Source organism: Seriola aureovittata, chromosome 11, assembly GCF_021018895.1.
Source record: "Seriola aureovittata isolate HTS-2021-v1 ecotype China chromosome 11, ASM2101889v1, whole genome shotgun sequence".
Classification (NCBI taxonomy): domain Eukaryota; kingdom Metazoa; phylum Chordata; class Actinopteri; order Carangiformes; family Carangidae; genus Seriola; species Seriola aureovittata.
The window spans coordinates 15712137-15727107 of NC_079374.1; the positions used below are offsets into that span (position 1 = coordinate 15712137).

Here is a 14971-nt window from a genome sequence, read left to right on the forward strand (position 1 = left end):
GGAAGGGAGGTAATAAAGAGATGCTTGCCAGGTTTGGGACACATCCACCACTACAGAGGTGCTACTGGAGGAGTTCCTTACCCTCGAGTAGACATTGGGAAATTTAGTAATATTATTCTTCTTTAGGGCTAGATAAAGAGAAGACAAAATGAAGGTTAAAAATGGAGGAGGAGGAGACTGACCAGAGCGTCAGCCCAACATTTTCACACTGGCTTTGCACAGAGAGCGCTGCAAGAGCAAAGCAGAGTGGCAGCAGGCTGCACGGGGGAAAGGCCAGAGTGGGATAAGGGCATGAGAAGGGAAAGAGCTGGAGGATGTTAACTGGTTCAACTGGCAGGAAGGAGGATTGAGGGTGGATGGAGTAGAGGATCAAAGCTTATTTAGGTTTTTTTTCTGTTACTAAACCCAGACTGCTTTGCAGAGAGGCTACCAGCAAGGAAAGACAACAAGCCTGTCTCAAACTTCCAGTACAGAGCGATTGTGAACTGAAAAAGAAATAAATATGGTTCCAGGAGACAGCAGGATTATGTTCAACAGCCTCGTCACCAAAAACCAAACAAAGCATGCATGCAGTCAGCTGACTACTGGTTAATTACCACCAAACAGGTATCTGGTTGCATGTTAGTAACACGCACACTGCAAGTGTAAATAGAGACTGCTGTAATGCAAAAGATTATTTATATGGGTGGGTTAGTGAGCCTGCCAGACAGCAGAGAGTCATGTGACAGAGAGGTGACCTGCCAGCAGACGGCAGGACCAAGCCACAGCATGTGGGCTAACTGGGAGAGCAGGGGTGCATCATGGAAAAGCGGCAGGGATGAAGCGATCAGCGTGCAAGAAGCTGTGTCAACAGCAGTAATGATATGTGATAATGAACACACAAACATTCATTTCTGATTAAAACATTAAGTGAAACACACAGAAAAAAGCAAGTTATAATGCCACAGGCACTTACACATCATGGCGTTAGTCATACCTGCCATGTAGATGAAGATAAGCTTGTCTATATACTAATGTATATTACAAGATGGCACTGCAGAATGTTGGGTGCTACTGACCAAATTGGATCATTAAATTTGAATCTAATCAAAGATGAATTCTTAACTACTCCATTCATAAATTGATATACAGTTTCAGCATTCCACCACTAGATGGCAGCACCCAGCTGAACATTTCTGCTCCTTTACATGACAAAGTACGCTCCACCACTTTAAATCTCCTGACAGCACAGGTAAGAGTGACCTTGGAGACAGTTCTCTCTGTGACATTATGATTTGCCATGGCTGATAAAATAATGATGATGAATGAGAGTGTCACACTTCATGCAAGTGGGCAGAGAAAACCGTTACCACCAACACCTTGTCATGCTCAGGGAGGGATAGAATATGTGAACAAACACAAATGCATGCACTCAGACGTGTGCGTGTCTCCAAAAAACCATGAGATTCCGGCACAGTGCACATGCACAGGTCCAGAGTGTGAGAGTGGAGTGTCATGGTTAAAAGAGGAGGAGTGTGAAGAGGCATGCAAAAAGAGGGAGGAGAGAAAGACATAAAGAAGAGAACATTTTGTTCCAGCAACCTTTGAGAAGAGAGAGAGTTCTATAAGCTTAGTAATGGTACTCCTCATTGAGGGCGGGCTCGCAGAAGAACCGAGAGCCGCGCTTGGCTGTGCGGGCGGTAAAGGGCACTGTCTTCAGCACTGCATTGAGAACAACAAGGGACAACAGCCAGGACAAGACAAGACAAACACAATATAAGAAAAGCAGAATCCTACAGGGGTTTAGCACTGGTTAGCACTAAGCAAATATCCAACAACAGCATCAAGAGGGGCCGGGTGACAAGTGTCTTCAAGAGTGTTTGAGAGAGGATTCTAGCAGTTTAATGCTCCACTGAAGAGCCCAACAGGCTGCTGGTGAGCAAAGAAGGGTTATTCATTTGGCAATAAACGTTATCTAACTCTGTCTCTAAGAATCTAACAAAGTTTTATTGTTACAAATATTTAGATCAATCTGAATTTCAATTACCAGGGGGTTTTAACAAAAGCTATTCCCATGGCTAGTGGTGGAAGAAGCACTGAAAGACTGAAAGTAGCAATACCACATTGAAAAAAGAAATTCCATTACAAGTAAAAGGTACGATATTAAAAAATATAGTGTTACATAAAGCACTAATTATGAATGAAAGACTCCTGTGAGTGCTATATTATGTAAGTAGCAATTTACTGTTGTAGCTGGAGCTGACTGTACCTACTTTAAAAACAACCCAAACAGCTTATCAACTAGAATACCTTGTATTGGCTTGTATGTAAAATCATATTTCCAAAGTAGATGTATATCAGCCAATATGAGCTTTTTGCAGATATCGGTATCTGTGTATATATCGGCTGATAAGTAACAAGAAATTGAAGTGCAGAAATGCTGACACTGGCTTTGATGTCATTTAGAAACCGTGTCACTAACAGCATTATATAGAGCACTGACAAGTACATTTTTTTCAATGGTAAAATGTCCCGCTTAGTATGTATCTTGCTTACAATTCAAAAAAGGAAAAGAGACAGATTTGTCATTTTTAAACTCAAATATCATTATTAGTATCAGCCTCAAAAATTCAGGATCAGTCAGGTAATATTAATTATAGAGGTCAGATATATCTAAGGGAGTAAAAGTATAAGTAAATTGACATGAATTGGATATCATGATATATAATGTACAAGTACTTCTAAACTGTGTTAAAGTACGGCACTTGAATACATGTACTACATTCCACCACTGCCCATGGCAGGTTTTCATCGCCTGTCAGTAAACTTCTCATAAATGAATGTTCTAGGAGCTAGTCACAACCCGGCCCTGTCTACGTACAGATGGTGTTACAAAGCAATGACAGAGCAGATACAGATCTGGATTAGCTGGACTGTCAGTGACATGTTTGTACTCATTAGGTAATACCTTCGATTCTCAAACATCTGACAGCTGAATTTTTGAAAGAGCCAAAGTCATCGTGTTAGTTGCTTTAGAATCCCTTTGTTAAAGACTGAATGTATAGCACAGGAGAGGACCTTCATGCAGAGCGCCCTGTATGTGTGTGTTTGGTCACAGACGGCAGCCAGGCCCAAGTGACATTACCTGTGATGATGTCCTCAATTGCTCCATCTTTGCCTTCGTAGACATGGCGGCTGTCTTTCACCTGTTTCCTCCTGAGCTCCTGGATCAGCTCTTGCTGTTGCCGCTTGTTCTTATGGGATGGAGACTGAGACACACACACACACACACACACACACACACACGTACACACGTTAACAGGTCTTACTCTAAGTCATGACTACAGTATATTCAACCAAGGATATTTTTTTTTGCTCCACTCACTCCTCTTCATTCTAGCGTTTGTGCATGTGTGAGTTAATTGAACCATTTAAGAATTAGAGCCGCTGATCCTGAGTCGATGTGATGCGGCTCAGCAGGCGTCAAGACTGTAGAACCAGATACAACTATACCCAGCAGGCAGTATGTGCTCAACTAATCCTGTGATCAGAAGTCTGGAGGAAGAGAGGATGAAGTAGAAGGGGAGGAAGTGGAGCCGGCTTACCTTCTGGTTGCCGTGATCCACTGTAGCCTCCTGGCCTAGAAAGCGATATAGGGAGGGAGGGAGGGAGGGAGGGGAAGGAGGAAAAAGACGAAGGGGGGTGGGTGGAGATTTGGAAATGAAGGGCGACTCACCTTCTGGTTTTCCTCCATCATGGCCTCTTGTTCTAGAAGTTTCTCCATCATAATCTGCTCCTGTCTCTTTCTTTGCTCGTTGTCCTCTTCTGCTTGCTGCAGAGATTACAGATTCATGCCATAAACGGTTTAAATATGAACATAGGGAACAGTGTGTTGTTGCCATTATAGCAGAAGCCTCTACAGTTTTGACTGAACTCAGTGAATTTTAAAATATTCAAATGTTCTGTGCAAACTTCAGATTGTACTTCAGCATCGTGAGCAGTGTGGAGCAGTTAAGAAGAAAAAGTGGTGCACTAAACAGAGCTGACACACAGCTGCCGTGGAAGGACAACAGCTGAAAACAGTCCAACTCTTCCAGACAGTCTTGGATTGAATCCCAGGTCACATAAACCTGTTGATCAGACTGCTGCTCTGAATGAAATAAGCTCATCAACACATAGGTGCACAAGGATTCAGAAACGTACTGTGTGTTGGGTTTTTGTTTGAAGTGTGTCGTACACAGTTCTTAAAATGTGCTTATTTGAAAGTTAAAGTTTTTCTGGAATGAACACTGAGCTATGAACACTTCCAGACCATGTCACACACACAATGCACATGAGCATTTCAAAAATATCTTTATGTCTGACTTTCCCCAGCTGCTGCAGTGACAAAGCCTAGAGCTAAACAGCTGGACAGGTGTGTGTATGTGTGTGTATGTGTGTGTGTGCGTGCGTGCTTTTGTGTGACTGTGTCAGAGACTGTTATCCAACTCACTCTGTAAGCTTTAACAAACCGCACGAACACAGGGAAGAAGACTGACGGCGGCGTGGTTTTGGAGTTCTCCCCGAAGAATTTCACCGCCTCGTCGAAGGCGTCCTTTCAGAAACAGACAGAGGATTTACATTCAGTTGACCATTTAACAGACAGAGAGAAAAAAGTAAAAACAAGGCAGTACCTGTGCAATCTTGGCATCGTCCTGCAGCTTTTTCAGTTTGTTCTCATTGTGCGTGATGAAGTCTTTGAGCATGGTGTTGTGGCCGTGCATGCTGTACTCTCGTTTGGTCAACTCCATGCCTCTGTGCAGCTCCTTAACATCCAGCAGGACGTTCTCCAGTGAGACTGTGAACACAGGGATACATATAACTACACATGCAACCCCACACTCGACTATACTCAGTCAAATGTTTATAGTGAATGATATCAAAATCTGGTAGAAAATTAAAAGAAACAGAATGAACTGGATCTCCCAAGTACAATAGATGCACAAGGATCTGTCTATGTGTCACTGATGGGCTGGATCTCACATGTATGAACTAACACTAGCACTGTCTGACTCACCTGCTGCAGCTTTCTCCACGTAGTGCAGCTCATTGTAGAAGAGAGACACCTGCGAGTATTTCTCCTTCACCACATTGGCTATGTAGTGTAACAATGTTATCTTACGGTCTGTCGACTTGGTATCAAGTAGCTGTGAATGAAGCAAAAGAGAAATTAGAGGTGTAGAAAACACGCGTAAGGAAAAAGTGGACGATTTGAAAGGCTACGAGGAAGCAAATTCAACCTACCAAGTCTAAACTCTGCAGCTTGAATCCGTACACCGCTCCTCTTTTGCTGCTGTTCATGTAGTTTCCAAGTGCCAAGATAATCTGCAGAGCAGCAATGAGCATGAACGTGAAAAAGGAAAGCACACACAAATTCAACACTATGTTCAGTCCAGGCGCGACTGGTTCAATTACCTCTAGGATTTTCTTTAGCTTCTGTGATGACTTGATGGACACTGATGCTGCAATGACTGCATGTAGTTGCTATGGGGAAACAAAGAGGATGTCCAATTCAGTGGAGCATTGTTGCTTTCTATGTTTTAAACATCAGAAACCAGTAATAATAATATTAATAATAACAATAATAATAGTAATAATAACAATGTAGCATCTTTAACAGGTTGCCCCAAAACTCACCGGTGTGAGCATCTGAATGCTCTCGCAGAAGTTGCCGATGAAGGCCATGATGGTCATCTTCTGCATGAGTCGTTCGATCTTACTGAACTGCATCATGAAGCGGTCCTCATCCGTCAGGCTTTCTAGCGGCTTGCGCTCCTTTTCGAACTGCCGCAGGATTTTAATCTCGTTCTCTGTGGGCTGGAAGCGCATCAGACACTCCACAAAGTCCACCGGCAGAGTCCGTAAGTCGAATCTGGGTGAGGGGTAAGACAGAGGAGGATAGAGGCACACAGAGTATATTACACAATGGAACCTCATTAAGTAAGACACATGATACCACAGCATATGGTTAAGGTGTTCAACAAAATGACTGATGATGTGAAAAGAGAAAAAGCTACTGTCATGATATAATCATATATATTTATGTTTACTATTTATAGATATAAATGCCAGGTCACAACATTAATCCAAAACATAATTTTTAATTTATCACTAGTGTGTTGTATAGCAACATTCATCAAAGGCCGGGACGCTCAAAACAAACGTCTCATTTAGGCAAAAAGAGTAAGCATATAAGAACACCAGAGGGATTCAGAGGTTGTCGTTTTATTTTGAAGGGGCTTACATCTGAATGGCCTTGCAGATCTCCTCAGGTGTCTTGCCCACTTTCCTCAGTGTGATGGCCAGGTTCTTCGCCCTGTTGGAGTCCAGCAGAGACACCTTGTTCGGCCCCTTCTGGATGACCTTCTGCTTGCTTACGGTGAGGTCGATCGGCTGGCCCTGGGCTTTCGTCTTAAACATCTCCTCAAACTCATCCACGTTCAGGTCCTGAAAGAAGGCAACAGAGAATCAGATCACGTTCTGTTTCCATGGGAACGATGCCAGAAATGCACAAGGTTAAACCACTGAGACTCTTACCTCGAGTATCCTCTCATCATCGATCTCATTGAAGACGGTGCCGTTGATCTGGTTTGGTTTAAGGGCTACCCAGTTGAAGACGGGCATACGGAACTTTGTCTTGATGGGTTTCTTGATCTTAACAGCTACACAGGACACAGTCGAGTTAACACACTGTTTTCCTTATCTACCATCAGGGAACATACATTTACATTCACACACATGCAGGTGAAAGGGTAGACAGGTATCTGGGATTTGTGACACACACGGATATGACTCCCTTGGAGGCTAGATCCTAGTTCTGCCTGATCTCTAAAAACATACAATCACACTCTATTTATTTATTTGTTTTTCCTAAGCAGAGTGAATCCTCTCAGCCTCGTGGAGGAGAATAAGGCCGAAGGATATACCGGTACAGTAAATGGTGCGTATGGTGAGGATTTCCTGCCTGGCCAACTGACAAACTATCTATTAGAGAGATTAAAAGTATTTGAAGCCACCTGGCCTGATTCGTTGAAGCTGAACATTGAGATGGTGCCCGGCTTTGCTACACAGACGAGGTGTCAGCAGAGACGGGACTCTGTCAGAAGAGTAAACAGCATTCCAGCTACGGCTATCACTTTCTGTCATCAGCGTGTCACAGCAGGTCACTGTGTCTCAGCATGCAACCAACGCTTTGAGATGTGGTGATATCTCCACTCGTACAAACACTCAAATGAAGGCACGCACACACACGCACACTCAATCACAATACTACAGCAAGGTGTGAAGGTAAAGTCATGCATAGAGTTTGAAATCTGGTTTTTTTTTTTTTTTTGTCGTTTAAAATGATCTAAATGTTTTACAGAAGGCCGTTCTGTGAAGCTGTGTTGTTCTTGTGTTTTCAACTGGGATTCAAAGACTGAAAATACCATTTTCAAAACTTGTGGGAAAGAAAGGGAACACTGGGGGGGATAAAACACCAAACATGACAGGCAGAACCTACAGAAAAGTTTGATGGGTCCCTCTGGTTGGCAGAGAAAAAAAAGAAAAGGATCAAGTAAAAGATAAGTCATTAAGAAATCGTGAGAGAAATTAGTGAGAAAGCTTCAACACACACATCTCAAACACACACGGCACAGTAAAGAATCTGTGCTTTCAAAATAAATACGGTTTCTACTGTTTACTGAGTGGTGCAGTGTAACTGACATTACTGGGTTGGCATCGCTGTGTTTTCTGATTCAAAGGTTTCAAGCTTCTCAGGGAGGATGTTACGTCCCTCTAGTAGTTCAGCACGCACATGCTTACATACAGGTATGTAGAAATATGCACCCACATCTACATACAGTACGGACAGATCTGGTTACAGGAGGATCTAATCTGGCTTTGTTACTGATCAGTTGTCATCATCTGAGAAGGCACATGCCTGACAGCAAGTTCGGCAGCCTTTGGGAGGCTGACTTATATAATAACAAATATAAACAACAACAACAACAAAAGCTACGCGGGAGCTACTGGCATTACTGGTTGTCTGTTGTTTTGATATTTCAGCCCTTTGCAATCACTTAAAAAGAAGCTGCTATGCCCGTTATAGTTTATATTTTCACTACATAAAGGTATTGTTCATTCACCTACAGACACACGGTGACCTTACCTGCCAACCCAGAGTTCATGATGACAGTGGGCGTCCCGCAGCCGGGCAGTGGTGGTGCCACAGGAGGAGGCGGAGGAGGCAGAGGCGCTGAGATGTCTGAGGCCGGTCCGGGGGGTGGAGGGGGAGGGGGAGGCGGTGGAGGAGGTGGGGGGGCGGCTGCTGCTGCGGGAATGGCCGATGATAGTCCATTTGGCACTGGAGAAGAGATAGAGAAAGTAGGATAAACAAAAACAGAGGATATATCCTGAGCTCCCTGTCTGTGTCTGTCACATCTCTGATGCTGGTGTTTGGAAAGTTTCGCTATTTTCATTGAAGCTTCAGTTTAAAATAGTTTAAATTAACTACTGAAACTATTACAGATCTAGGTGAGTACTTTTTGATATCCAGCTCAGTTCTTAGGAGAGAATAAACACATTTTGCCCGTCAGATAAAAATTAATGCTATTTTCTCTCTTCTATCTGCTTTTCATGATCAACAGTTTACATGCTAATAAACTGGGTTAAAATTAAACCTACATGTGCCATTCACTGGCAGTGGAGGGGGTGGAGGAGGCGGTGGAGGTGGAGCAGACGCGCCTGCTACAACTCCTACATGGTTTGGACTGACAGCTCCGCTGTTTCCTCCAACCACAGCGCCTGGCAAACCCTCCACGCCATGGGGCGGTGAGGGCAGGATGGAGATGTCACCGTCTCCCTTCTTGTGGATCTTGATGGTGCCCTGCTTCTCCAGCTCGTGGATCTTCTTCTCTAGGTTACTCTGTCGCTGGATGGCCTCATCCTTCTCCTTTAACATCTGCCGCAGCGAGTGTACCTGCGAGCTGGTGTCTTTGTAGACTTCCTGTGTGGGGCAGAGACAGCAAGAAAGAAAGTAATATTCTCGAGATATTAGAGGAAGCAGAAGATAAAACAATCAGTGTACTAATGTTAAACAAGGAACTGAGAAATCAGAAACGTGGATACGCAGGAATTTTTTTTAATAACATTTTTTCATTTAATCATCATCAAACTGTTTATTATAAGGAGACTTGGTTTTTGTATTTAGTGAGTACTGAAATGACAACTGAATTAATGAATGTAAATGTGGAGTCTGACCCTGATGGAGTCAAGCTCCTTGTTCCTTTGCATCAGCTGCTTCTCCAGCTCCACGATCTTGGACATGGCCTCGTTCTCCATGTCCTGCAGCTTCTCTGTCATCTATAAGAACAATGGCCAAGAGGACGAGGTCACACAGTGACGCGAACTCATTGTGATGACAACATCCAACTCAATATGTCAAAGTGATCCAGCGGGGCAGGATATAAAGCATTTAATTTATAGATTTTTCTGGATTAAAACAAACTATGAGGACTTCAAAGTTTTGAAGGTTACAAAAAGTGTGTCCATATATACTATGTCTTGTAAGTGTTGCCTTGTGGCTGACAGTTAAGTGAAAGCATTAGATCACAGTAAATCCCATGCTGAGGGGGCAAGGCGTGATAACAAGCGTGACAGGAGCTTCACACAGACTGCCGTGCACCCTGTCAATTCACTGTGCCATCAACATCCTGACATGCTGGACTCCTTTTGTGAGAGAAGACAAATGAGACTAAGGAGTCAGTTTTATGGATTTTCACAGAGTGGAATCAATAGTCGAGGGCTCTCACATGTGACATGTTCTCCTCCAGCTCCTCCACCCGCTCCAGGGCAGCGTTTTTGGTCTCGGCATCCTCCAGGAGGGCTCCCACATCAAAGACGTTATCCAAGTATGCCTGGATTTGAACCTGCAGCTTATCGCTCTCTGTGTGCTTTAATTTCTGGAAAAAATACACAAAAAAAGAGATAGTGTGACAATCAGAGTGAGGCAGTTAGGCGGTGGGGAAGATATTCAGTTTTTCAGTTCACTGCATGAGGCCGACATCTCAGACTCCGAGGCCAGCATCGATCTTACCCTCTGCAGCGAGGCAGGAGATGAGGATTTACAGAACTGATTTTTTTTTCCTGAAGTAATGGAAAAGCCATTATTGACTGCTTTTCTGTAGCTGTTGTCTCGGGGCTGTAGTAATGACAACCAACTGTATACTCTGGACTGAGCTGAACATTAAGAGCGCCTGTGTTCTGTCTGTCTATCCACTTTTCCCCGCAGTGCTCTGTCTCAACTCACGTCTAAGTAGTCGTCCAGACACAGCTTGGTGAAGTCGTACTGTAGATGAACTCGGAAGTTCATGTCCTCCACCGAGTGCACCACAATGTTGATGAACTGCATACAGGCCACCTGAATAGAAACAGAAAAAATATAGTTAGTGGATGAGGTTACACAGTATCTAACGTACGCTTCCTGGACATTTTTTGAAACACCTCTTGTACGCATCATCAGTTATAAATCAAAAATTAAATATAAAAATGTTTTATGACCCTAAGATCCCAACAAACTGCTGACAATGCAAAGTAAAACGCGTTAATAAACTAATTAACGACATATTTGAGGTTTTTCTACAACAGCCTGGCACTTCTGTCAAACGGTTTTTATGCTCATTATCACATCTGTTGCCTTTTTAAGAATCTCTTCCCCTGAAACAGTGTATGAATCTGCATGACTGTGCTTATGTAGCTGGCAGAGTAGCTTATCTGGCAGATTAAAAGGATCTAAGACAACAAATGAACAAAATCAGCCAGTTCAACTGCATTGGCTGCATAAACAGATCAAGGGGGAATCTCTCAGTGTTTAATGTATGTACACACACACACACACAAACTTCTCCTCACACTGACAAAGGCTTAATGAACTCCCAGTAAGGAGCTCAGTTGTCTCATGCGACATGTCGGCTTTGACAAAGTCTGTTTGATTTAGTGCTGCTGTCAGACGACGACTTGTGACAGAGGTCCGATTCAAAGTCCTATTGAAGATCTATTTGAACACAGCATCTGTTGGTTTAAGCTCTCTCTCTCTCTCTCTCTCTCTCACACACACACACACACACACACACACACACACACACACACGCACACGCACACGCACACGCACACGCACGCACACACACACGATGTATGCCACACATCAATTAGGACACTGGATAGATAGACTTGACATGGATTCTTCACTTAAGGGCCACTCCAGTTTGATGTAAAGCACTACATCTGTAGTTTGTGCCATGATGAGAAAAATTAGAGTCCTCTCACAGACAAAAACAGCCCTGTGAGTGTGTATCATAAAACTGGAAGCACAATGTGTTTGTTTATTGTTTGAGGACATGTGCAGCAGTGTTACAAACATTTAAAATAGGCATAAAAACGTCATATTAGCGCATAAAGTCATAAAATAGAAAGGCAAAAAATATCATAGTCTAGTAAGACATAAAAATGTCATAGTATAGTATGGCATAGAAGTGTCATAATACATTAAGGTATAAAAACGTTATATCATAGTAAGACATGAAAAGTTATAGTATAGTAAGGCATAGTTCGAACTCAGAACCTTTTCACTTTGAGGTGGCAGTTCTAACCACTCGGTAACTCTGATCCATGCTTTTATTTCATCACAGCTGAACCTTTGTAGCTCCCTGTGCACTAACCTGCGTGTTGCAGCTGCTCTGAACACTTGACAGTGGTGAACAATTCCCAGCAAACACCTTTGCTCTTCTTCAGCTCTAAAAGGCTCACGAGCCATCTTTGCCTTGTGATGTATGATTTTCAAGGGAGTGCAGCACAATCACACAATCAATAGTCATTAAGAGTGTGTGTGTGTGTGTGTGTGTGTGTGTGTGTGTGTACATACCATGAAGTCAATGTTGTTGTCCTCATTCTTGAAATACTCCATAAGCTTCTCGAACCGCTGTGTCTCCATACAAACCTGCAAAACAAACCACATCAAACTGAATTTGAAGTAATCAAGGTGGAGAGAGAAAGAAACAGTGATTGATACAATCAATCAATCACTGATTCCCATGAATGGCACCCACACCAACAACCTCTGATAATTTACACTGATGAAATCATAATTGACATGTGATTTAAGCTTAAATTTCTGTGCCACCTGTACACAGTTAACACAAAAAATATAATTGCTCCCTCCCTAGCACAACTAGAATCAAAACAAGCATGAGCTTTTTCTCTCTGCAGGAAGAAAGACAAGGGTGTGTTTTGGTGGTATAGAGAGTGCTGACAAAGTACAGAGCAGCACTGTATCCTTGCGACCCTTTAATCCTCAAACTTTATCGGCATTACCCAGTCAGAAAACCTCACGTTATCACCGGTGTGAAAATAAACAGTCAGTGACGTTACATAGTTTTCAAAGTGAAAATTACTATGATCCAGTTATTTATGAACTACTGCTGAATCATTCTTTCATTTCATATACAGCTCACGCAGTGCTTCTGTGTCCTGCCAGTAAAACCCTATTTGAACTAGAACTTGGAAGACAGAAAACAACAGAGAGAGAGGGATGAAGAGAGAGAGAGAGAGAGCGAGAGCGAGTGTGTGAGAGAGAGAGAGAGAGAGAGAGAGAGAGAGAGAGAGATGCTCTCCAGCTCAGACAGTTCATGTGGAGGGCAATGAGGGAGATGGAGCATGATAAAGAATTGAGAAGGGAGGAAGAAAGTGGAGGGGTGTGCATCCCAAAAAAAAAAAAAAAAAAAAAAACTCTGAATAACGCCCAGAGCCTCAGCCTGCCGCCCCTTCATCCAATTTCTGACTGGGATATCAAAGTCACTTGGCAAACTAGATCTAATAACATTACATTGTGTCACTTTGCTTCCTCACATTGCTCCAGCAGCCTACACTATCACGACCATTACTCAACATTCATCTCATTAGACGAGCTACGTTCTCAGACTTATTCTCCCACTAATGCCAATGCCGCTGAGAGCAACACTCAATATTTCATTCAAGGGTGTAAATATTGCATTAACTGCAGTCGGCCCATGTTTGCAGGCCGTATGCTACAAAGTGGGGCTGCTGTTAGCGCCAACTCCATCATAAACCTCCCACTCTTTTCACCGGCAGCCAGAATACCTCATCCAGACAGGCAAGGGTCAGGCAGGGCTGTCTGTTGCATTCGTCTGTCTGCTATTCTGAGCTTTGATGTGTCCGCCAAATCCAGTTAACACACACACGTAACTGTTTTCTCTGGAGGTCCTCCTGTGTTATGAGGCTAAACCGGCATCTGTAATCTGTTGACAAAGAGCTCATTCCTAGATGCTATTGCTCTGCAGCAGTGAGGAATCTGCTGGTCTTGCATCTGCCGGAGGAGCATTCCTCTCCTGGGCTGAGTCACTGTTTGACAATGCTCAGTCGAAATGTAATGGCATACTCGTCTCCTCAGACCTCACTTCCCCTCCCCGTGCAGGTCCTACCTCCTTAAAGTTGTCGAACGCAGAGAGAATAATTTCGTGGCCTCCTCTCACGAGACAAACTGCCGCCAGGAGCTCCAAGACGAGAGCTTTAGTTCTGTAAAACAGCGAGAGAATAAAGGCAGGAATGGTTAGTAAATGACAAGTGCCAGCGCAGCAGCAAACCTGTACTTAACCATGGAACAAACAAAGAGAAAAACAGTGGGATTTCCTACCAACACTGAAATGTTGGTGTAAAATTTATCTACATGGAAATTACAAAGTTTATTACAATCAATGCCCTTTTAATATTTTTTTTTCATTTTACAAATATTGACAAAGACCATGATAAAATTTAATTATGCTGACAGACTGGCATGTTATGAGGTCTGAAAAAAGTTTTCATTTTCATCTAATCCACTGGATTAAAAGGTGGGTATGAAATACTAATACTTCAGGCCTAATCCGTGTGTGTGTGTGTGTGTGTGTTTGTGTGTTCCGTCTCTGGTTCTTTCATGCAGGAATTCTCTGTCTGGATGAGACAATATGTGATAGGTGATGCAAAGTGGTTTCACCTCCAGTTTCCTTAGGCCACCTCCTAAATCCTTAGGCCATGAGCCATGAAGTGGACAGACACTGACCCACTATCACACACACGCACGCACGCGCACACACACGCACACACACACACGCACACAATAAGCAGCTGGAGTGGCCTGACCCATCTGTCAGGGTGAATATGCCCCTGAGTGACAAAGACACTCACTCTGTATTAGACTGTGCAGGTGCACTGACACTAATGTCGGACTGAATGTTCCAATTTGAATCCATGTTGGTAAAATATTTGGATTTGTAAAGCTTGCATCTCTTACTGAATCTCTCACCACTTGACTCTTTTTTTATCAGCAAAGAGAAACGTGCGTTTTATTCCTTTAAATGTTGACCTTAAGAGTTTTTCTCATTACAGTTATTTCTTATTTTGGTTTGAACTTACCTGGGGTTTTTATTGTTGAGACTTAGTGCAATTTCATTCACAGCATGTGGGTGTGACATGACCATGTTGAAGCCATACTGGAAGATGAAAAACAAATGAGAGGGAGAAAGATGGAGACACATAAGCTAATTAACAGAGAAAAAGAGCCACTGAATGAACATGAAATATGAAGAACTAGCAGTCAAACAAATTGAACTTGGCTTCAGTTAGAAGAGTGTGCTTCAGTCCAGAGGGACATGGAGTCTGTGTGGACGTCCCATAGGGACCGCAGGGCACTGACCTGGTAGTTCATGATAGCACGCAGGCACATGATGCAGACGTGGACGTCGTCTTTCTTACAGACCAGTCTGGAGTTTTTCAGTGTTCGCCGGCTGGGCAGCGTGTTACAACTGAAACAGTACACAAAACACAAAAACAATTGAGTGAGAAGTGGAAAGAGAGAATGTTTTACTAAAGGAAGTGTCAGGTCTACAAGCATCTAAACACAAACAAGAAAACAGATGCCATC

General features: G+C 43.1%; 1 protein-coding gene across 8 annotated transcripts in view; it reads right to left on the reverse strand.

Annotated features, from left to right (window-relative positions):
* Positions 1–14971, reverse strand: part of fmnl2a (formin-like 2a) — a 50743-nt gene that overhangs the window by 2447 nt on the left and 33325 nt on the right. Inside the window, exons 7-28 of one of the 8 annotated variants that reach the window (XM_056388766.1) lie at positions 14744–14852; positions 14464–14540; positions 13494–13587; positions 11918–11992; positions 10307–10417; positions 9810–9959; positions 9259–9360; positions 8683–9004; positions 8168–8362; positions 7520–7540; positions 6556–6680; positions 6263–6465; positions 5656–5890; positions 5434–5502; positions 5263–5343; positions 5036–5165; positions 4653–4816; positions 4472–4573; positions 3716–3811; positions 3125–3248; positions 1582–1701; positions 29–128 (exon numbers count right to left, since the gene is read on the reverse strand). In XM_056388766.1, coding sequence (XP_056244741.1) covers positions 1610–1701; positions 3125–3248; positions 3716–3811; positions 4472–4573; positions 4653–4816; positions 5036–5165; positions 5263–5343; positions 5434–5502; positions 5656–5890; positions 6263–6465; positions 6556–6680; positions 7520–7540; positions 8168–8362; positions 8683–9004; positions 9259–9360; positions 9810–9959; positions 10307–10417; positions 11918–11992; positions 13494–13587; positions 14464–14540; positions 14744–14852 — 2677 coding nt within the window. In that variant the 3' untranslated portion in view covers positions 29–128; positions 1582–1609. Of the gene's footprint in view, positions 1–28; positions 129–1581; positions 1702–3124; positions 3249–3715; positions 3812–4471; positions 4574–4652; positions 4817–5035; positions 5166–5262; positions 5344–5433; positions 5503–5655; positions 5891–6262; positions 6466–6555; positions 6681–7519; positions 7541–8167; positions 8363–8682; positions 9005–9258; positions 9361–9809; positions 9960–10306; positions 10418–11917; positions 11993–13493; positions 13588–14463; positions 14541–14743; positions 14853–14971 lie in introns of those variants that run through there. The other 7 variants (XM_056388770.1, XM_056388763.1, XM_056388765.1 and 4 more) reach the window with 7 other exon arrangements.